The sequence below is a fragment of the Scyliorhinus torazame genome, unplaced genomic scaffold (assembly GCF_047496885.1).
Source record: "Scyliorhinus torazame isolate Kashiwa2021f unplaced genomic scaffold, sScyTor2.1 scaffold_482, whole genome shotgun sequence".
In the NCBI taxonomy this organism is placed as follows: Eukaryota; Metazoa; Chordata; class Chondrichthyes; order Carcharhiniformes; family Scyliorhinidae; genus Scyliorhinus; species Scyliorhinus torazame.
Window position 1 is genome coordinate 18,643 of NW_027308209.1, and position 22,103 is coordinate 40,745.

General features: G+C 44.2%; 1 protein-coding gene across 1 annotated transcript in view; it reads right to left on the reverse strand.

Moving 5' to 3' along the window:
- LOC140406324 (nuclear factor of activated T-cells, cytoplasmic 2-like) overlaps window positions 1-22,103 on the reverse strand; it is a gene marked incomplete at its 3' end in the record, with an annotated part of 137,945 nt that overhangs the window by 17,660 nt on the left and 98,182 nt on the right. Inside the window, exon 7 of the mRNA XM_072494442.1 lies at window positions 692-735. Within this exon, the coding sequence (XP_072350543.1) occupies window positions 692-735 (44 nt within the window). The remainder of the gene's footprint in view (window positions 1-691; window positions 736-22,103) is intronic.

Sequence of the window (22,103 nt, forward strand, 5' to 3'; positions counted from 1 at the left end):
CAACAAATTTCTGCAAAGTGCCCTTGCGTGTTTCATTTTTTCCAATAACTTTTGCCACTGTAAACCTTCTGTGTTTAGGGAGATCAGAATTTTGGAGGCAAACAGCTGAAAATAGGGAGGGGGAGGGGGGGGGGGGCGGGGTGGGGGTGGTGGCGGTGGTGGGGTGGTGGTGGATCCTGCCAGATTGGCAGAGTTTCTCATGTGGAAAAGAATGCTCTCAAAGGTCCCCCTACAGAATAAGAGCAAGTCAAGCCAGCAAGCTCTGCCAGAAATAACAAACAACGGCTTTCCCCATCCTTCCCGGGCAGTCAGCACCAGAGTATTACAACGGTTGCCATAGAGCTTACTTTGCTATCATAACAAATTTGATACGTGCAGTTATAAAAGAGTGCACTGTATTTTGCAGACTCAAAAATTAAATTTTTGTTGTTTTGTCAGAGCTCCAGTTTATTTCTGTCTGGGTGCTATAGACAGGGACTCCCCGAGTTATAACTGCAGTTTTCCTCCTTTTGCTCATATCGGCTATTTTTGCATTCTTTTTTTTTTAAAAATCACATACCCCGAATGTAATCTGGTCTCAATTCAATGCTCAAAATTAATCTACAAATCATTAAAAAAAAGTATATCCCATTCGCTTTGCCTTTGTGGGCTGCAATTCAAAACTGTCAGGAATCAAATCTTCTCTACATACCTTATTAAAGTGTTCCAGCCTTTGGAAGAAGTCCCATGTAGTTTCTGTAAAAAAAACTCAGTTTCACTGGTGCAACTTAGTTTGGTAGGCCCTCAAATAAAAATGTAGTTGATTTCTACAATGCTACAATAACCTTCATTACTATCCTGACAATCATTTATCCATTAAGACAAAACTGGAATATCTAAGGGAGAACATTTTCCCAGCTAGCCCACCTAGGCCAATAAACGATAGGCTGTTTCTGTAGATTCTATCCATGACATTAATGTACATACTGGAACCTACATAAAAAACACTGCAAGAGTAATAATTAGAGCTGTAAACTGGCCTTGATTGATTTACTGTGCATGGATTGGGCTGGGTGGATTTAAAAGATTCAATTCGATGAATTTGGCTGGATTAACTTCACCGTTTTGCACATTGTACTCTTAACATTTGGATAGATAAATTGTTAGATTGGCAAGAAAAACTATTTCTGAATTGAAGTAAGAGGAAGACGATGCATAAGATTCAATGCAACAAAAATACTACAGGGACTGCAAAGCACAACAATGATTACAAAGGATAAATGCTATGCTGTTCCCAAGTTGACAGGGTCATGTCTTGATCATAGGAACAGAAGTAGACCACTCAGCCTCTCAATTATGTTGCACCCATCAATTAAATAATGGTTGTCCTGTATGTGAACTTTATTCACACATCCCAGCCCCACATCCCTTAAAGCCATCAATCTCAGTCTTGAAAATTTCAATTAGCTCAGCAATCTTTTGGGAAAAAATGTGCTGGACTTCCGCTACCCTTTGTCTGAAAAGTGCCCTTGCTATCAATTCTATATGGCCTAGCTCTAATCTTACAATTGCGTTCTATTATTCTGGATTCCCTCACGAGAGGGATTAGCTTTCTTGCTCTCCACCCTATTCAATTTCTTTTTCATTTTAAAGATCTCCATTAGATGGTTCACGTCCATATATTTCTGGCATTGGTCTGGAATCTTCCTAATTCAATTAGATCACTTTCAAGCATATATTTCTCGTATAATTCTGGGGTGCAGTGCCTGAAACAGAATGCTAGATGCCAGCCAGATTCTTACGAAGTTTCTCCAAAATAGAGATATAAATTCTTCATTCTTGTATTCCAACATTCTTGAGATAATGATCAACATCACATTAATTTGGGGGGATTAATTTCTGTACCTGTGCATTCGTTTTTTAGTGATTTGTACGCATGGACATCCAAAACCATTTGCTCCTCCACAGCTCCTAGTCATTACTATTTAAAAATTATTCTAATTGGTTATTCGCACATTAAAACTGGATGAAATCATAACCTTTCATCATTGAGCTTCATTTGGCACAGTTTCCCCATTCACCTAATCTATATCCCTTTGCAACTTATCTACTCAGGTTTCAGCATCTCTTAAATCACAGCTGGGTTTTTAAGTCCTGCTCCCTTTTCCAATAGTCTGATTTTTGCCAACCGGGGAAAGGGTTGAGGCATGATCTGCAAAGGACAGAAACCCAAACTCAGCGGGGCCATTTAAATGTAGTACTAAATTCAAACAAATTCATTTTAGATGTTCGAAGGACTTCAACTTGCACTGTGGGAATCATGAATTTAGGGAGTATTTATAAACACTCTTGAAAGGTGTATACGGTACATGTTAAGAAATCAAGTTTTTAAATCCCCTGCTCTTTAAACTCTAGAAAACCAGGCTCAAGCTATCAGTGAGAGTTCAAAAAATGGCATCTATTGGATTACTTTGATTGACAGGCCATCTGTTTCAGGATAGAAAAAACATGATCACCTGTTCCACAATTTCAATAGAATTCTTTGTTGATGTTTCTCAAGCACTCTTATCATGTCATTATGAATATCCACTTTGGTTGCAAAAACCCAGCCCTCAATGTCATTTAAAAATTTGGATATTCAACTCGTCCATCATGTCAATGCATGTTCCAATTATTGAGTAGATTTCCAGCATTCAAACACATAATATTATGGATAGGATAGGAAACAATTAGGATTATTTTGATTATTCTTGTAGTTCAAATTGAGCTGTGAAACACTGCATAAATGAAACACATTACTATTGAGCAAATGAACCAGGCCCGAAAAGCGATCATACCTCATCAAAATGTTCAGAAGAAGAAGAAGAAGAATGGGGCCAAGTTGAAAAATAATATTGGTTAAACAGTTCAAAGGGATCAAGTTAGATTTAACAATCAGAACTGAAGTGAAATGAGAGACTAACATTTTGAAAATAAGTGAAGAAAGTGTTTTTTGTATATCCAATGATATGAAAGAAACTTCAAATAATCATTGCGAGTGCTGACAGAAACATTTTATAGTAGCTCAGAGACAATGGCAAACGAGCTTGCATGATAACACTGCTTGAAAAAATGGTTAAACCATAAAGACTAGCTTTGGTTTTGGGAATGTGCTGGAGATTCTTTTAAAAAGTATAACTAAAGGGCATTTGGATCTGTTTCAAAAACAAACATTCATGGGATGTGAGCATCGCTGGCGAGGCCAGTATTTATTCCCAAACCTAATTGTCCCTGAGAAGGCGGTGGTGAGCTGCCTTCTTTAACCGCTGCAATCCCTGAGGTGTAGGTACACCCACAGTGCTGTGAGAGAGAGAGTTCCAGAATTTTGACCCAGCAACAGTGAAGGAATGATGTAACACGGATACCGCATTGGATACTGGGGGGGGGGGGGGGGGGGGGGGGGGGACTTACCAGGGGTAAGCCATGGGGTACAGGTCTCTGGCACAGAGTCTGTCCCTGTTGCTCAGACGGGCAGGGGGGAGAGGAGCAGGGCATTAGTCATTGGAGACTCCATAGTTAGTGGGATAGATAGGAGATTCTGTGGGAACGAGAGAGACTCGCGGTTGGTGTGTTGCCTCCCAGGTGCCAGGGTGCGTGATGTCTCGGATCATGTTTTCGGGATCCTTAAGGGGGAGGGGAAGCAGCCCCAAGTCGTGGTCCACATAGGTACCAACGACATAGGTAGGAAAAGGGAGAGGATGTAAGGCAGGAATTCAGGGAGCTAGGGTGGAAACTTAGATCTAGGACAAACAGAGTTATTATCTCTGGGTTGTTACCCGTGCCACGTGCTAGCGAGACAAGGAATAGGGGCAGAGAGGAGTTGAACACATGGCTACAGGGATGGTGCAGGAGGGAGGGTTTCAGATTTCTGGATTATTGGGGCTCATTCTGGGGTCGGTGGGACCTCTACAAACGGGATGGTCTACACCTGGACCAGAGGGGTACCAATATCCTGGGGGGGAAATTTGCTAATGCTCTTCGGGAGGGTTTAAACTAGTTCAGCAGGGGCTTGGGAACCTGAATTGTAGCTCCAGTATACAGTGAGGTCATGAGTAAGGTTTCAAAGTTGCAGGAGTGTACCGGCAGGCAGGAAGGTGGTTTAAAGTGTGTCCTCTTCAATGCCAGGAGCATCCGGAATAAGGTGGGTGAACTTGCGGCATGGGTTGGTACCTGGGATTTTGATGTTGTGGCCATTTCGGAGACATGGATAGAGCAGGGACAGGAATGGTTGTTGCAGGTGCCGTGGTTTAGATATTTCAGTAAGCTCAGGGAAGGGTGGTAAAAGAGGGGGAGGGGTGGCATTGTTAGTCATGGACAGTATTACGGTGGCAGAAAGGACGTTTGATGAGGACTCGTCTACTGAGGTAGTATGGGCTGAGGTTAGAAACAGGAAAGGAGAGGTCACCCTGTTAGGGGTTTTCTATAGGCCTCCAAAAAGTTCCAGAGATCTGGAGGAAAGGATTACAAAGATGCTTCTGGATAGGAGCGAAAGTAACAGGGTAGTTGTTATGGGGGACTTTAACTTTTCAAATATTGACTGGAAACGCTATAGTTTGAGTACTTTAGATGGGTCCGTTTTTGTCCAATGTGTGCAGGAGGGTTTCCTGACACAGTATGTAGATAGGCCAACGAGAGGCAAGGCCATTTTGGATTTAGTACTGGCTAATGAACCAGGACAGGTGTTAGATTTGGAGGTAGGTGAGCACTCTGGTGATAGTGACCACAATTCGATTACGTTTACTTTAGTGATGGAAAGGAATAGGTATATACCGCAGGGCAAGAGTTATATCTGGGGGAAAGGCAATTATGATGCGATGGGGCAAGACTTCGGATGCATCAGATGGAGAGGAAAACTGCAGGGGATGGGCACAATGGAAATGTGGAGCTTGTTCAAGGAACAGCTACTGCGTGTCCTTGATAAGTATGTAGCTGTGAGGCAGGGATGAAGTGGTCAAGCAAGGGAACCGTGATTTACTAAAGCAGTCGAAACACTTGTCAAGAGAAAGAAGGAGGCTTATGTAAAGATGAGACATGAAGGTTCAGTTAGGGCGCTCGAGAGTTACAAGTTAGCTAGGAAGGACCTAAAGAGAGAGCTAAGAAGAGTCAGGAGGGGACATGAGAAGTATTTGGCAGGTAGGATCAAGGATAACCCAAAAGCTTTCTATAGATATGGCAGGAATAAAAGAATGACTAGGGTAAGAGTAGGGCCAGTCAAGGACAGTAGCGGGAAGTTGTGGTGGAGTCCGAGGAGATAGGAGAGGTGCTAAATGAATATTTTTCGTCAGTATTCACACAGGAAAAAGATAGTGTTGTCGAGGAGAATACTGTGATTCAGGCTACTAGACTAGAAGGGCTTGAGGTTCATAAGGAGGAGGTGTTAGCAATTCTGGAAAGTGTGAAAACAGATAAGTCCCCTGGGCTGGATGCGATTTATCCTAGGATTCTCTGGGAAGCTAGGGAGGAGATTGCGGAGCCTTTGGCTTTGATCTTTCAGTCATCTTTGTCTGCAGGAATAGTGCCAGAAGACTGGAGGATAGCAAATGTTGTCCCCTTGTTCAAGAAGGGAAGTAGAGACAACCCCGGTAACTATAGACCAGTGAGCCTTACTTCTGTTGTGGGCAAAATCTTGGAAAGATTTATAAGAGATAGGATATATAATCATCTGGAAAGGAATAATTTGATTAGAGATAGTCAACACGGTTTTGTGAAGGGTAGGCCGTGCCTCACAAACCTTATTGAGTTCTTTGAGAAGGTGACCAAACAGGTGGATGAGGGTAAAGCAGTTGATGTGGTGTATATGGATTTCAGTAAAGCGTTTGATAAGGTTCCCCATGGTAGGCTACTGCAGAAAATACAGAGGCTTGGGATTCAGAGTGATTTAGCAGTTTGGATCAGAAATTGGCTAGCTGGAAGAAGACAAAGGGTTGTGGTTGATGGGAAATGTTCAGACTGGAGTCCAGTTACTAGTGGTGTACCACAAGGATCTGTTTTGGGGCCTCTGCTGTTTGTCATTTTTATAAATGACCTGGAGGAGGGTGTAGAAGGATGGGTGAGTAAATTTGCATATGACACTAAAGTCGGTGGCGTTGTGGACAGTGCGGAAGGATGTTACAAGTTACAGAGGGACATAGATAAGCTGCAGCGCTGGGCTGAGAGGTGGTAAATGGAGTTTAATATAGAAAAGTGTGAGTTGATTCATTTTGAAAGGAATAACAGGAAGACAGAGTACTGGGCTAATGGTAAGATTCTTGGCAGTGTGGATGAGCAGAGAGATCTCGGTGTCCATGAACATAGATCCCTGAAAGTTGCCAACCAGGTTGAGAGGATTGTTAAGAAGGCGTATGGTATGTTAGCTTTTATTGGTGGAGGGATTGAGTTTCGGAGCCATGAGGTCATGTTGCAGCTGTACAAAACTCTGGTGCGGCCGCATTTGGAGTATTGCGTGCAATTCTGGTCGCCGCATTATAGGAAGGATGTGGAAGCATTGGAAAGGGTGCAGAGGAGATTTACCAGAATGTTGCCTGGTATGGAGGGAAGATCTTATGAGGAAAGGCTGAGGGACTTGAGGCTGTTTTCGTTAGAGAGAAGGTTAAGAGGTGACTTAATTGAGGCACACAAGATGATCAGAGGATTGGATAGGGTGGACAGTGAGAGCCTTTTTCCTCGGATGGTGATGTCTAGCATGAGGGGACATAGCTTTAAATTGAGGGGAGAGAGATATAGAACAGATGTCAGAGGTAGGTTCTTTACTCAGAGAGTAGTAAGGGTGTGGAATGCCCTTCCTGCAACAGTAGTGGACTCGCCAACACTAAGAGCATTCAAATGGTCATTGGATCGACATATGGATGATAAGGGAATAGTGTAGATGGGCTTTAGAGTGGTTTCACAGGTCTGCACAACATCGAGGGCCGAAGGACCTGTACTGCGCTGTAATGTTCTATGTTCTATGTAGTCGGGATGATGAGTGACTTGGAGGGGAACTTCCAGGTGGTGGTGTTCATAATTATCTAGTCCCCTTGTCCTTCTAGATAGTAGCAGTCATGGGTTTGGAAGACGCTGCCTAAGGAGCTTTGGTGATTTCTTGCACTGCATTTGTAGATGGTACCCACTGTTGCGACTGTGCATCAGTGGTGGAGGGAGTGATCTTTTGTGGATAAGATGTCAATCAAGCAGGTTTCTTTGTCCTGAATGGAACATCTTGTGTGTTGTTGGAGCAATGTTTAGCCAGGCTAATGAAGACTACTCCATCAGACATAAAATGGAACACAAGCGGCAAGATTCTCTGGCCTTACCGCAGGGTATTTTCCGGAGGCGAGAGGTGGTCCATTATTGCTGGTAGCAGAATCTTTTGGTATCACCACTGCCAATGGAGTTTACCATTGAATCCACCCCATGCCGCCGGAAAACCCGTGGTGGGGTACGCTGTAGACGGGACCAGAAGATCCTGCTGGCATGAACAGCCATAAGATATCGTTTCCTAAAATGCTCAGAACAAAGGAATAGACTTTTTCTTTTAAAATTCAAATAGCCTAGACATGTCAATCAAGAGGCCTGTAAAGGGCAATTGACCTCTAAATTGAATGTAAACATTGCAGTTCAAAGCTTCTAAGCATGTCCACAGGCTTGAAAAATTAAAGAGCAATGAAATTGACTGTGAGAAAAGCACTTTAAAGGTTTTCAACAAATTAAATGTAAGACTTTCATCTCCTTTTGAAAGATCATTGATATTGTCAAGCTGGGAGAGAGTTTAAAGGTTTCAAACACATTAGAGAGAAGACTTTAAACTACAACTTGACATGTCTAAGGCATGAGATTGGCACTGCCAAGGGGAAGGGCCCCAAAAGGGTAATGAGGGGGGTGGTCTGAAAGGGGAAATGGGGGAGCTGAGGGGGGGCCCTGAAGGAGGGCATTTAGTGAGCTCATAACGGGGTGACACTCACTTGGGGAAGGGGCCTTGCCAGCAACCGAGGAAGGCGCGATTCGGGGGCGGGGGGGCCTTGCCAGTGATTTTTTTTTTTTTTTGGGGGGGGGGGGGGGCTTCCCAGTGATTCCAGGGTCTTCTGCAAGATTACTCTGAGATTGGACACCCTTTGAAAAGGGTCCCCAATCTCGGAGGTGCAAGACCTGTCATCGCGTTTAAGCCCTGGCTCTCTCAAGCCCAGCACAAAACCTGACACACTCAATGGCACCTGAGCAACGCTCCCAGTGGGAACCACTCCTGTTTTCCCACTGGCGACAATACTTAAAGAGTGAATTCGGAAGAATTGTCCCTGTAATTAAAGGGGTTTAAAAGTTTAAAAACGGTTATAAATGGGAAATATTCCAGATGGATGTAAAATACTAACTTAGGCAACATTCGGACATATGAACAAGGAGCAGGAGTAGGCCCCTCGAGCCTGCTCTGCCATTTAACAATCTGATAATAACTTCATATCTGCATTCCACCTAGCCGCACTAGCTTTGTTTACCAAGAATCTATCCACCTCTGCCTTAAAAATATCAAAGGCTCTGCTTCCTCTACCTTTTCAGGAAGAGTTCCAAAGACTCACTACCCTCTGAGTGAAAATATTCTATCTCATCTCCATTTTAAATGGGCAGCCTCTTATTTTTAAACAGAGGCCCTTCGTTCTAGATTTACCCACAAGAGGAAACATCCTCTCCACATCCATTCTGTCAGGACCCCTCAGGATCTTCCATGTTTCAAACAAGTTGGCTCTTACTCTTCTAAACCCCAGTGGATAAAAGCCTCGTATTCTATCTTTTGTCATAAGACATCACACCCACTCCAGGTATTCATCTGGTAAACCTTCTCTGAACTGCTTCCAACAGATTTACATCTTTCTTAAATAAGGTGACCAATACAGAACAGTCATCCACTACTCCTAATTATCATTAATGATGATTTATCAGTAACATCAAATTATGGGGGAAAAGTTCCAAAAAGAGTAGGCATGGCAGCAGATTATTGGCAAATGGCTTCTTAATGCTGAAATATGGAAAGTCCTGTAAATTGGATGGTACAATACTGGGGGCTAAATTAGATAGCCCCTGAAAATGAGTGTGATTGATTGCAGTGTAAACAGCATGCCAAGTGCTGCCTGCTCATCTCAAAGATTTTGACGTACAGGCAGCTTTGTTAATTGACACAATATCTGAATAGGGGCAATAATGTGTGTGACTGTTGATTCCCAAATTTCTTTCTCCGTCAGTCTGGCCTCAATAAAAGTCGAGATGGATTCGCACGTAAAAAGAAGTTATTTTATTTAGCTTGCAAGCTTAATTCATCTCACAGAAACATAAGAGACATCCAGTCTCCTACATCCCAGAAAGCGAATGAACAAAGAGACAAAGGGATCTCTGCAAATCAATACAAATGGTATCAAGTTTCACATACTCGACGCCCATAGGTCAGCCTATATCCCTCCTGACCTGTTTGATCTATTCTGATTGGCTCACTTCCAATCCCTTTCTCTGGCCCCTATCAATGCAGCATCACTCTCATAGACACACCTCTTCCTGCTTTTTCCATGCGGTCTCAAATCCCTTTGTCTCTATCTGCCAGAATCAAAGTGGCTTATTTCTACATTACTAATATCTCTAAAGTAACTATTTTATATCACATTCGTCATGACTAATACCAATTAAAGTTAGCCTGCACTGCTTAAAACTAGTCTGCACTGCTTAAAACTAGCCTGCACAACTTACAGGGGAGTGGCCCTCTGGCTGGACCAGGTACTGGCAATCATGCAGGAGTGAATCTGTCCTGGGAAACACTGAATAATAGCACAGTATAGGAGAGAGTGGATTCCAAGGTTTATGGACTCTGCTCTGGAGTCTTTGGTGGAGGAGATAGAAAGTAAGAAAGATGTCCCTTATTCTCAGGCCCTCCAGACAAATGTCCAGAAGGCAGTGGAAAAAGATAGCCCTGGAGATCAATGCCGGAGTCAAGCCCAGAGGACATGGTGCCAGAAGAAGTTCAATGACTTTGTGCAAGGAATCAAGGTCAATGGATTCATTTTCAAATGTCATATCCTACGGACTGCACCACTAACTTCAGCCACTGCTCAATTCACCACCACCATTACTTATCTACCAACAATCTCTATCAACCAGGATTCATACCTGATATTCAGAAGTTCCACCATATCCTCACACATTCAACATTGCCAAAAACGTCACATCTGCATCTCACCGTTTGAACATACAGCCAGTTATTCAACCACGATGGCCACATAGTCAAACAGGCTGCATGACACACATTGGTGCAGTTTCTTCTCTACTGCAGGACAAGGTGGTAGACATTAGAGGAGGTAGGCATTAACCAGAGAAGGACAGAGACATGTGCATAGCTTGTGCTTGGTGAAGGATACCGTGCCGACCATTACCAGGATTGTCACTGCTGAGCCTGGGGCCAGTAAAGGCTGAAGATACTGAAGCTGGTGATTTCCTTATACCTAATCTCCCTTCTCACAGCCCACCTCTTTGGCACCCCACACCTTTCTGTAATTTACAAGCTGAATCTGGTTAAGTAGGCACTATTTACTTAACCTCCTTACCACAAGCTTATTGCTGTGCCTGCCTCCTTGCAGATATCCAAGTACTGGAACCTGACCAGGTAGGACAGGGAAAGCAAGAGAACAGTGATGATCATTTCACACTTGCAGCCATCAGTTCTGATACAGATTCTGTGCAAATTTTACAGGATAGCATAGAAGGGATATTGGCAGATGGACAGCTGGGCTTGGGTAGGCTGCAGCTAGGGCAGAAGGAAAGAATCTGGGTGCAAGAGTCCTTCCTGTTATTTCCTTTGTTCCCATTTATTTTATTTTATTATTTTTGATCGATGGACCCATAATTGAAATGTGCCTTTAAGCAGAAGACTCAAGTTGAAGCAGCCTGCTTATCATAACATTGTGTTCCCAGGTTTTATATTTGGAGAGAAGCGATCAGACTCTTCGGCACCAAGTGAATCTCAGGAAACTGGGGCGTCATTGTCCGCCGGCGGGAGTCTCCATTTTGCCGGCACCCGGGGGTTTCCCAACAGCGTGGGGCTGCCCCACAATGGGAAACCCCATTGACCGGCCGGTGTTACGGAGACTCCCGCCGGCCGGCGCAGAAATGTGGCGGGGCGGGTAGGAGAATTTTGCCCCAGGTTTGGAGGAAGTTGGTTCGATTGGCTAACTGCCAACCGTTGGGTTGGCCAGGGACAGTGTTCTGCCTGACAACAGTCAGTGATTGGTTCCTGCGTGATGCTTTTTGCGAGAACATGACAGAAGTGTTTAGACCTCGGAAGGAGAAGGAATGCTCACTCTCTCTCTTGCTTGCTGAAGTGAAATCTGCAGAAAAATCCTCCTGAATCTGCAGAAAAAGTAGACAACCTTGTCAGAGAAAACCATCGAGAAGGAAGAAATACTAAAACAAAAGTTTGAACTTCAGAAAGACATTGGGCTTGATTTAACGGGAACATCAGAGTTCCGTTTTGGGAGCGAATAGCAGTATGTTCCTCGGCGGCTGCAGTGCTGATAACAACCCCGATATCGAATGGGACTTCACATTTTTGGCCTCGGCAAAGAACGCCCCATTGAGAGGCCACACTTAACATGCAGGGTAGCACTGCCAGGGTGCCTGGGTGGCAGTGCCAAGGTGTCAGGGCAAAGGAGCACAGGTGACACCGGGAGTGCTCAGAGCCCGACCACCCGGGGGGTTCTGATGGCCTGGGATACCCCACCAGGTTCTGTTACGCGTGATCCATGTTTGTTAACACTTAACATGCAGGGTAGCACTGCCAGGGTGCCTGGGTGGCAGTGCCAAGGTGTCAGGGCAAAGGAGCACAGGTGACACCGGGAGTGCTCAGAGCCCGACCACCCGGGGGGTTCTGATGGCCTGGGATACCCCACCAGGTTCTGTTACGCGTGATCCATGTTTGTGTGAAGCAGTGCTAAGTGGCGCCATGGTGAGGTCTGCCAGGCACGGGTGCTCATCCCCGAGCCTCGGGCGCTGACATATTTAGGTGAGCCTAACTGCTCACTTAAATATGTAAATCTGATCATGATGACTCACAAGATCTCGAGCGTCATAAATCTCAGGAGGGGCCTCTCACAAGATTTAACGGACTTGTCACCGGATCAGGCGGGACAAGGCCGTTCGCTCATGCCCAGTATCTGGAAGTCATCCCAGTGCATCAAAGATCATTTATCCTTTTATTTTATTAATGATTTATTTCCCTCTTAACCACCCTTTCTCCTCTGAGATGTTTGTGTGCGTGTGTGTGTGTGTATATATATTATATATATATATATACAGAGAGAGAGAGAGAGAGAAAGAGTTGTAGTAGTTAGGAAGAGTGGGTTGGGAATAGGGAATGAGATAGTTACATTTTATGCAGGTTAATTATAAAACTGTAAATAATAAAAGGTTACTTGTGTTAAAGTTACAAACCTGGTGACTGCAGTTTATTGGGTTCAGCCAAGGAGCTTGGATATTTAAAATAACATCTAATTTTACCCAAATTGCGACCCGGGTCAATTGGGGCTGGCATTGACTGCGCACTAGCCCGGGGTATTGTGACAGGGGACGGCAAGTTTTCACACAGGTTTCTACTGTAGAGGACTCCGTGAGCACTTCGATGGGACAACCAGAAGAACATGCTAAACAAAATGTTTGCTGCACTGATGGGTCTCCAGAAAGCCTGCAACTGGTGTTGAGGAGCATAAAGGAGTCCAACACATTGGAACAGGGCTTTGCACGGTGCTTGAAGTCCATCTCTTTCAATGTGTTATCAGCCAGTTCCAGCAGCATACTTGTGGACCCAATTCTGGTGCAGTGTCTGACAGCCGCTGTCTCAGCTTCCACTGAAGCAGAAGTATCTTCCACTAAGAAGTAATTATATGACAGTGGAAACTCAGACTAAAGTCATGCAGGACCAGTCTGTTGCCATGCAGGACCAGTCTGTTGCCATGCAGGACCAGTCTGTTGCCATGCAGGACCAGTCTGTTGCCATGCAGGACTAGTCGGTTGCCATGCAGGACCAGTTGGTTGCCATGCAGGTTCAGCCTGATGCCATCATGGATACAATGTGCAGAGGCTTGCAGTGTATCAGGCCAGCAACTGTTTGCTGGGATTGCTGAGGTATCACCTCATTTTGCACTTGTGTGTGTGGCTTGCACAGCACAACCTGAGCCATGAAAGAGCAGGTAGTCCTCATCACTCAGTGGTCACCATTTGGCTAACTACAGTGGCTCAATTGCAGCTGGCACTGCGAAAAACTACAGAATGAAGGCACCTGGACTGCTTCTGAGATATTGAGCATTGACCAGCATGATTGCTTACCTGTGATGACATATCGGTTGGATATTGAGGAAGTGAAATTGCTTTTGGTTAACATGCTGCACCCACAAAGTGATATGTGTGCAGTAAATAGCATCTTGCAATCTTAGCAAAGATTGCCTCATCTGCATCGTTACAGCAAGGAATCAGATTTATAAATGTTCATCACCAATCACATTCACAGGCATTGCGCGCGGTGATCCTTCCACCAAGGTTTCAGATGTGCCTGCATCAAGTGACAGATTTCAGTGAGGACACCCTGACTGAACTGCAGCAGTTCCTTGCCGGGGTACAGGTAGGAGAATTGCTCGCTGAACACCCTGAGCAGATATAGCCTTCGGCAAAGAGCCCTTCTCCCACTCCTCCTTCTTCCAGCACTTTGTCCTGTGGCCTCTGCTTTCTCTTCATGTCATGCTTTTTGCTAAGGCAAATGACTCCTACTGCATCTGTGTCTGCAAGGAACCGCTGAGTGTGGAAGCCTTGGAGTCAGCCAAAACTCTTGAACACCTGCCACACCGCTGCCTATGGTAGATGTTTTCAATTTTATTCTATTATGGAAAGAAGCTAACGCTTGTAGAATTGAAGCAGTGGCCAGAAGAAATAAGTGAATAACTAACCTGGAAGTGGTCGATAATCCAGTGCTGGTGGGGCGTTGTATGAATGGAGGTTCAACTCTGCAAGGTGAAGAGAGGGTTGGAGCAATAAGCTCCAAAATGAGCTGCAGTTTGCTGGTGTCAAATTGGCACCCCTGCTGATATGGCACCCAATACGATTCATCCCACAAGTGTGCGCAGTGCGGATGCCATTTTAGTCCTATAGCAGCACATGGAGGATCCTCCAATCTGGATCCCAATGTTGCACCTGGACTTAAACTCTACCATGCCACCCCTTACAAAAAGTGAAACATGTAAAAAAAGAATTGAGAACGAGAAGTAACACAACAACAAATCTTATTGGTAGTGTAATGTTGCAACCAAGGCAGCAAATGAAATTGTAAGGTGCATCATAATGACTGAAGAATAAATGTCCAATGGAACAATGCTTACAACATCTTCACTGAAAATTTACAGTACAAAAATACACCAATAAGAAACTAATAACAGGATAGCTAAGGTTTTGCTGGCAATTTGAAAGTTATTGCCTGCAATCTTGCTCCCCTAAGTTAAAAATATAATTGCTCTGGAAAAAAATGTAGTGACGGACATGGCCTTACCAGTGATGCCCACACCCTGTGAACAAATATTTTAAAAAGGCACCATGGCGTGTTTCTAGGCGGCGGGAGGCAGCCTGCCATTGGCTGGTTGTGGGATATTCTGGTCCCACCACTGCCAATGGGATTTCTCATTGAATCCATCCCATGCTGCCTTGAAACTTGCGCCGTCGGCTAGACTGGAAGAACCCGCTGGCGTGAAGTGCCGGAAGATCTCGCCCGTTACCTTGCCATTGTTAAACTGTTACAATGCACCGTCTGTAGCACCATGCTGAAGTCGACAGCATCTTTCCACTGCCTGATGGGTACCAAAGCCCTGATATATTTTCAGGGCAGCCCTCTGTGCCATTACAGACACCCTAACCTTTCATCCCTTTCCCGGATCCCAGGGGGATGTATTCAATCATTCTTTGTTCCTGTAGATCCAGAAGAACAGCAGAAGAAACTGGAGAAGAAAGAGCAGCTCAAGTAGGAAGAAAAAAGGGACCTTTCCTTAATCCTTATTTCAGATATCAGCATCGTTGCAAATCCAACATTTGTACCCCATCCCTTTCTGAATGGCCAGGTAGAAACGGTGAGGAGGAAAAGAAAGCAGAATGCCAGGACCTCATTTTATTGCCCTCCTCTGAGTCGACAGCATCTACCAAAATACCAAATCCATTCATCTCAACACCTGTGTTACTCAGCTCATCTTATCCTGGCGCCAGTGACAGGGGAACCATGAAAGCACACTGGGTGACACACAATGCATGTGGACCTGGAAAAGTGTCAAGTGAGGGAAGGCAGAAGTTTCTCAAAGACATCAGGGTTCTTGACCCAGATTTTAACAGTACTTCTTCATGGAATACGGGCATCACTAGTAAGGCCAGCATTTTTGGGTCCACTCCTATTTGCCCTTGAACTGAGGGGCTTGCTTGGCCATTTCAGAGAGAAGTTAAGAATCAGTCGTATTGCTGCGATTCTGGAGTCACCTGCAGATAAAGATGGTAGATTGCCTTTTTTAAAGGACATAGGTGAACCAAATCGTTTTTTTTTACAGCACTCAGTAGTTTCATGGTCATCTTTACTGAGAGTAGATTTATTTGTCCTGTTTTATTAATTGAATTTAAATTCCACCAGTTGCCATGATGGGATGTCCTCAGAGAATTAGAATGGGCCTCTGATTAGTAGTCCAATGACAAGACCACTACGCCACGATCTCCCCGTATGATGCTCTGATTTGCAGCAATACCATTGTAGTAATGTCTGTTTTGCAGGAACTAGTACAGCAAGTAGTAGCTGCATTCACAGGTCTGTTGTAGAATCCCAGACAAAAGCATACAGGCACCATTTGAGGCGTCCCACCTCTATAGAAACAATGACAATGGGCATCGTGGTACATCGTAGACAGCACCTGTAATCTTGTCTTGGCTAAGTAAGTGTCTCAGGGCTTCCAGGATTTGATAGCTACCACCATACCAGCCATCCAGCTGATGGGGCCCGAGAACGAGGGCAATGGTTGATGACACCATAATACAGCAGCTCATGCTCAAATTCTATCCCATGGTGTGTTCAATTGTTTGGTGGCTGATTGGGTCTGTTTTTTTTAAATTGTCCCAATTCAGAGGCAATTTAGCATGGTCAATCCACCTACCTTGCACATCTTTGGGTTGTGGGGGTGAGACCCACGCACACACAGGGAGAATATGCAAACTCCCCAAAGTGACCCAGACCGGGATAGAACCCGGGTCCTCAGGGCCGTGAGGCAGCAGTGCTAACCACTGTGCCGCCCTGATTGGATGTATCTGTTGACTGTTGACTGTGCTGTGTGCTGTAACAAGTGGGTCTGGTTACAAAGAAACATAAAGTAAGCAGTAAGTACAAGATAGTGAACATTTTAGAAACATTCAAATAAAGCATAGAATCTAGTTTGTCATCTCTGCATTACTCTGAGGCACAAAACGCAATACAGCATGCCATTAAGAATTTGGCAGATGAAACCTGGTTGCCCAGCTCACTTCAAAGACACAGCAGCAGTCCCATGCCAGGAACCAGCTGTTATGAGTTGACAGCCATCTCAGTCCCATAACTCTGCAGTCCAGCCACCTTCAGCCATGGGCTGAGCGAGTGAGTGCCGCCAGACAAGTTAACCACAAGCATCCCAGCTGAGTCCAGGTGGACACAACTTTCATTAGCAGTGACCAGACAGTGATGAGAAGTGGGAATTCAGAATGTTTTTCTTTCTGTTGGTTTCATGGACATTGCGGTTAAACATAGTGCCCTAACCGCATCCCACCTCAATGATCTGGCTGATAAGTGGCCAGAAATTAATTGATCAAATGTATGGTCTTCACAGCTAAGTAACAGACCAATTGGGTACACCTACAACTGAGTCCTGGAGCAGCATGGGACTTATTTTTTTAGACTGGTTTCGCTGAATATATTTAAATATTTGTTCACAGGTTGGATTTCTATTGTGAAAGGCTGCCAAGATTTAAATGCATATGCTATTACAATAAAACAGTAAGATTTGCCTTCTCCTGTACACAAGCAATGCCACCAAGTTCTATCAGATTGTAAAACTCCAGGGTCTACATAGTTAGCTTTACCACAAAAGCTTTAGTGGAATCATAATGAGCCGCATAAAGTTCTTTGAACAGTGCCCAGATAGAGAATATCACTTTGATCACTAATCCAAGGAGAGATGAAAAATGACACTTTTAGTATCAATCTGTGATTGATAATTATGCACAGAATATGCAAAAATATTCCAATTGACTTTTGAAAACTTCCAGAGAAAATAATGACTTTAGCAGATTGGTGCTCATATGGATGCACTGTTTACTTAAAAGAACCAAAGAACTTTACTACTCTATTTCAAAAATACACTGTGGGATGAAATGGATCTGGAATCTGGGATAGGAGTCCATTGAATTTTCTTTTCTGAGAAACATTTGGAAAGATATCTCTTTTTCTCTAAACTGTCTTTCAGAAATGCTGCAGGATTAACAGTCAGAGCTAAGCTGAAGAAGTTGCTGTTTTGTGTGACTCAAAGTACTTGAGGCTTGATTTCCCCCAGGACAGTTAGAGGATGAGGATGTAAACAGAGGAATTAAGGCCACAGGGTCTGAAGATTCTCCGCATTCCCTTCTCCACCCCGGTTCCAGCCATTAAACGACATTTACAATGCCTGAGGTTACTGCAGAAACACTGGGAAAGTTCTGAATATTTTGTGATGAGCTATTTAATTCTCTCTCAAAATCCTTCATAACTCAGCAGTACAGACAAGACAAGATAGAAACTGCAAAACATTAACCGTAGCAGATTCCTGATATTGGCAAGCCAGGAAATCACTAAATGAATTATGTTTGGCCTCACATTGAAGATCAGGAAACCAAACATAGGGCAATGCAACTTCAAAGAAGAATTCTGTGACCAATCTCTCATCCACATCAAGTACAAAATGGCACTGTTGGAAAGTTAAAGATTCTGGGCGCGATTTACCGGCCAAGTCACGCCGGAATCGGAACAGGACGCGCTGGTAGATCCAGGGAGAGGCCTCTCCGGGAATCCCCATGGTCTTTACACCTCCCGTGATCTAATGAAATCTCGTGAGATGTCGCGATCTGGATCCCGCCCTCGGATAGCTAACTTTAAAGCTCGGTTAACTATGCCGCCACCGGATCTATCAGCCACCCAGCATCTATCAGCCTTTGCTCAGGAGACACCAGCCGGGCGCCATTTAGCACTGCTCCCCACAAATGGAGACCAGGTGGAATGGCACTTGGGTGGGGGAGGGGTCTCCGAGGCGATCGGAGGCCCCTAGGTAGTCTGGCGCTGGCCAGACAGGCATTGCTGGTGCTACATGGGCACCTTGACACTGCCAGTCTAGCACACTGGCTGTGCCACCTGGGTACTGCCAGGGACCCAGCTGGTGCTGCCAGGCTGGCTGGCACAGTGGTAAGGTGCCAGGCTCGCATTTTGCCCACACCGGGGATTGGACCCAGGGGTGCCTTGCCGGTATGTGGTGGGGTGCAGGGGGACTTGTGAACACCCTAATACGGTGAGCTGGGACATTGGGAGGGTATGGGGTCACATTGGGGGTGGGGGAGCTGAGAGATCGGGGTGCCATTTAAAAAGGGATTCCCGATCTCCTCCTGCATCGAGGAGCTCCGCTCGTTGGAGCTCCTCGGTGCAGGAAGTGTGGATTCGGGAGGGCATTCCCCGCCGGGGCCGAAAAAACCCCAGAGTGCCGTTACATAGCGGGCTAGTTCCTGACATTACAAGCGCCGGGACCAACCCCTCGATTCCCACCCAGGATGGATTCTGTTTATTTAAAAATTAAATCGCTCCTTTATCTCAGCATTATTAATTTATTTGCCTGTCATTGAAATAGGGGAGGGGTTTACGCTAAGCAAAATGGAAAGGACATTTTCTTCACAACACTAACTGAATACATATAATGTTGTTTTTAATGCCAAAAATAGAACCAGTAACCAATTTGAGATAAAATGGCTGCACTATGCAACTTCTGACCAGATAAAAGCCTATTGCGGATCAGACAGCTTCAAATTGGTCTTCAAGTCATTTTTGAACTTAGATTGGGAAATCAGATACACATTGCAATTACTTTCTAACCACACATGAATTATGAAAAAACAGCTGCATACGCAGTAAACAGCAAGCCTCTGGATAATCTATGGGGACATTGGAATTACCATTTTGCTCTAAATGTAAACTTGCTGCCTGACCCAAGATGCCCACATAGTGTGTAAAACCACCTGAGGCAGAAACTTCAACATATTGTTGAAAGTAAGGCATAAATCCAGAAAAGCCCCTAGATCTGTACTTAAACAACCTTCAGGTCCATGTACCCAATGCAATATTAGGCTGAAATTTGTCTCCCAGTTTTCTTTCCTCATCTGCATTGGGACTTCAATTCCTGGAATAAGGAAGGGCATGTACACAATGCATTTCCTGTGAGAGGACAGGAATTTTGGGGTAGAACCTGAATCTGCTGGGCTTCTGCTCCATTCTAAATTCCAATCTGAAATGGGGGAAGCAGCTGGTACGTTTTCTGTCCTCTCCTCTTACACCTGGCAGAGAGTTTGAGGGCAGGTCACAGGCCACCCAAAGAAGCCAAGCCTGTATGCCGCATAGATCCAACAAGTGAGCTGGTGTTGGTGCCATGCTGGGCCTTAAAGGCTTCAAGACTGCCTGAAAGAAAGGCAAATGATCCCAGATGGATTCATTTGTGCCTTTACAGGCATGAATAATTCATTTTGTATCCTCTTCCCTCATGCGAGACCATCCAGCAGCCACTTCCTTGCCACTTACCTGCAAGCAGATGGGTGATCAAGGGTCACTGGAGTCTTCACCTGCCTGGCAGCCGCAGCGCACCCATCTCCTTGTGGCCTGGGAAACATCAGAACCAGTCCAGAACAGAAATTTGGGCCAGCAAATGTATTTCAAACTTGCTTGGCCACCTCTTTGCCTGAGATGAAAATCTACCACTAGTTCCAATGCAAATCTCTTTCTCACTCTGTTGTGGATCTGCTTTTGGTGAAGCACAATAACCCCAAGATAATGCCCTGTTTGGGAATCCACCAAAATCTAAACCATAAGAAGGGGAGCATTGTAAGTAAGGTCAATCAATTCGATGGCAAATTTCATGGAACCACAATACTGCAATCACTTCAAAGTTGCTGCAGCCAATTAGAAATCATGTGAATATAATGAGTAACTTTTGGTTTTGTTGCAGGCCAAGCTTTCTAAGGACCCAGGCTGAGCTATCGCTGATAGTGAGTTTAAGCTCAGCTTTCATATTCAGTCGCAAACATAACTTAGATCAAATAACTTAATAATTATTAAAAGAAAGTCACGCATTTTTTCACCTTAAAAAATAATTTTGTGAAGACATACAAGGTGAAATTCAACTTTGACATCTGAATAAACCAAGTCTGACGTTTTATCATAGCACCAACTCAATTATACTGATTTAAAAACATGTCACCACTACAGCATTGATTCTGATTCATTTACCAGCAGCGCAATGTGAAATCATTTAACTCCTAAATTGCAGCCATGTTTCAAGTATCTAACTCAGAGATGGGTTCTCCAATGTGTGCGAGGTCTGAGAATCACATGATCACAGTCACTTCGGTTTTATATATTATTTATTCGTGTACAAATTATTTTTAAAGAAATAACTATGAAGAAGGTTTTACTTGTAAAGTATGCAATGAAGAATTACTGGAGAAAAGGAGCCATTTCTCCTGATGCACATTAGCCATTTGGACTCTCATAGATAAGTGTGGGACTTGTTCCAGCTGCTTTATTACAAAGTACAACCAAGTTCATGTTTTAAACATGAGGGCATTATAAATGCAAAAAATTGGTCCAGATTGGTTGGTGAGTGTATAACGTTGCCTCAATCACTTCATGGTAAATGTGATTTTCCAATAACGTCCCAATTCCACATCAGTTACAGTGTATATCAATGACCCATGTACACTGTGATAATTAAGATGTGCAAACTCCAGCAAATATAGAGTAGTCAACGTGAGATCCAGTGCAGATATTTAAACAATGGAAAATATTTTGTGGTTTGTAGCTACAGGGACTGATTGAGGAGTTACAAAGGGGGCAAGTTATACTGGGTTCAGCCTGAGAATGTTTTGAAAATAACCCTCAGTGGAAAGAATGTGGGATTTTTAAAACCTGAATATACAGTTTAAGAGCTACCACAACTTTTTCCCCCTCAATTCCCTTCCTTGCTTCTCACAAGTCATTAGTTCATCTGTAAATGTTAATGATTGAGTGGCTATATGAAGTCGCATGTAGGTAGGGATGGTGAAGAAACTGCAGCTGATATTAGTCATTTCCCAAAATGTGGTATGCAAATGCTGACAATATTAATAGTTTAAATAGTTTTGATTAAAATACTATTGATAATGGTATTTTATTTCTATGTGAAGGTCAAATGAAATGAACATCTGAGTTCTACCCCCTAAAGCAGCATATTGGATAGTTTGCCACCATGCCATGTGACATCCATCGCCACTCAATTCCAATCTAGCTGATTGTGGTGAGCAGCCAGAAGGATCTCCATTATTCACTGCAGATGGTCCGAATTCAAATGCAAAGTTGAAGCAAAAGCAGAATGCACTGGTGTTATTTGGGGATATAGGAAACCTGTCCAGATCCCTTTGATTTAGCGTCCATTTTGGGGTAGTTTCAAATAGTGGGCTACTGGGAACGAGACTGAGGCGCCCCAAACTAATTTCACAAGACACTCTTGCTACAGGAGGTCTTGTGGCGCAGTGTTTTTTAATATTTAATCCATCAAGCTTGCTTTCCTTTTAAAAGGTGTTTGGTTCTCCCAATATAATGGCAGCAATGACCTCCCTGAATTATCCACTTGGAAATATATTTGAGGCACAGTGTGCGTGTGTGTGTGTGTGTGTGGGGGGGCGGGGGGGGGGGGGGGGGGGGGCATTTGGACCTTCACTGTTGTACCTGCCAAGAAAGAGCTGTCCCACCTAATCCCATTTTCTAGTTCCTAATATGT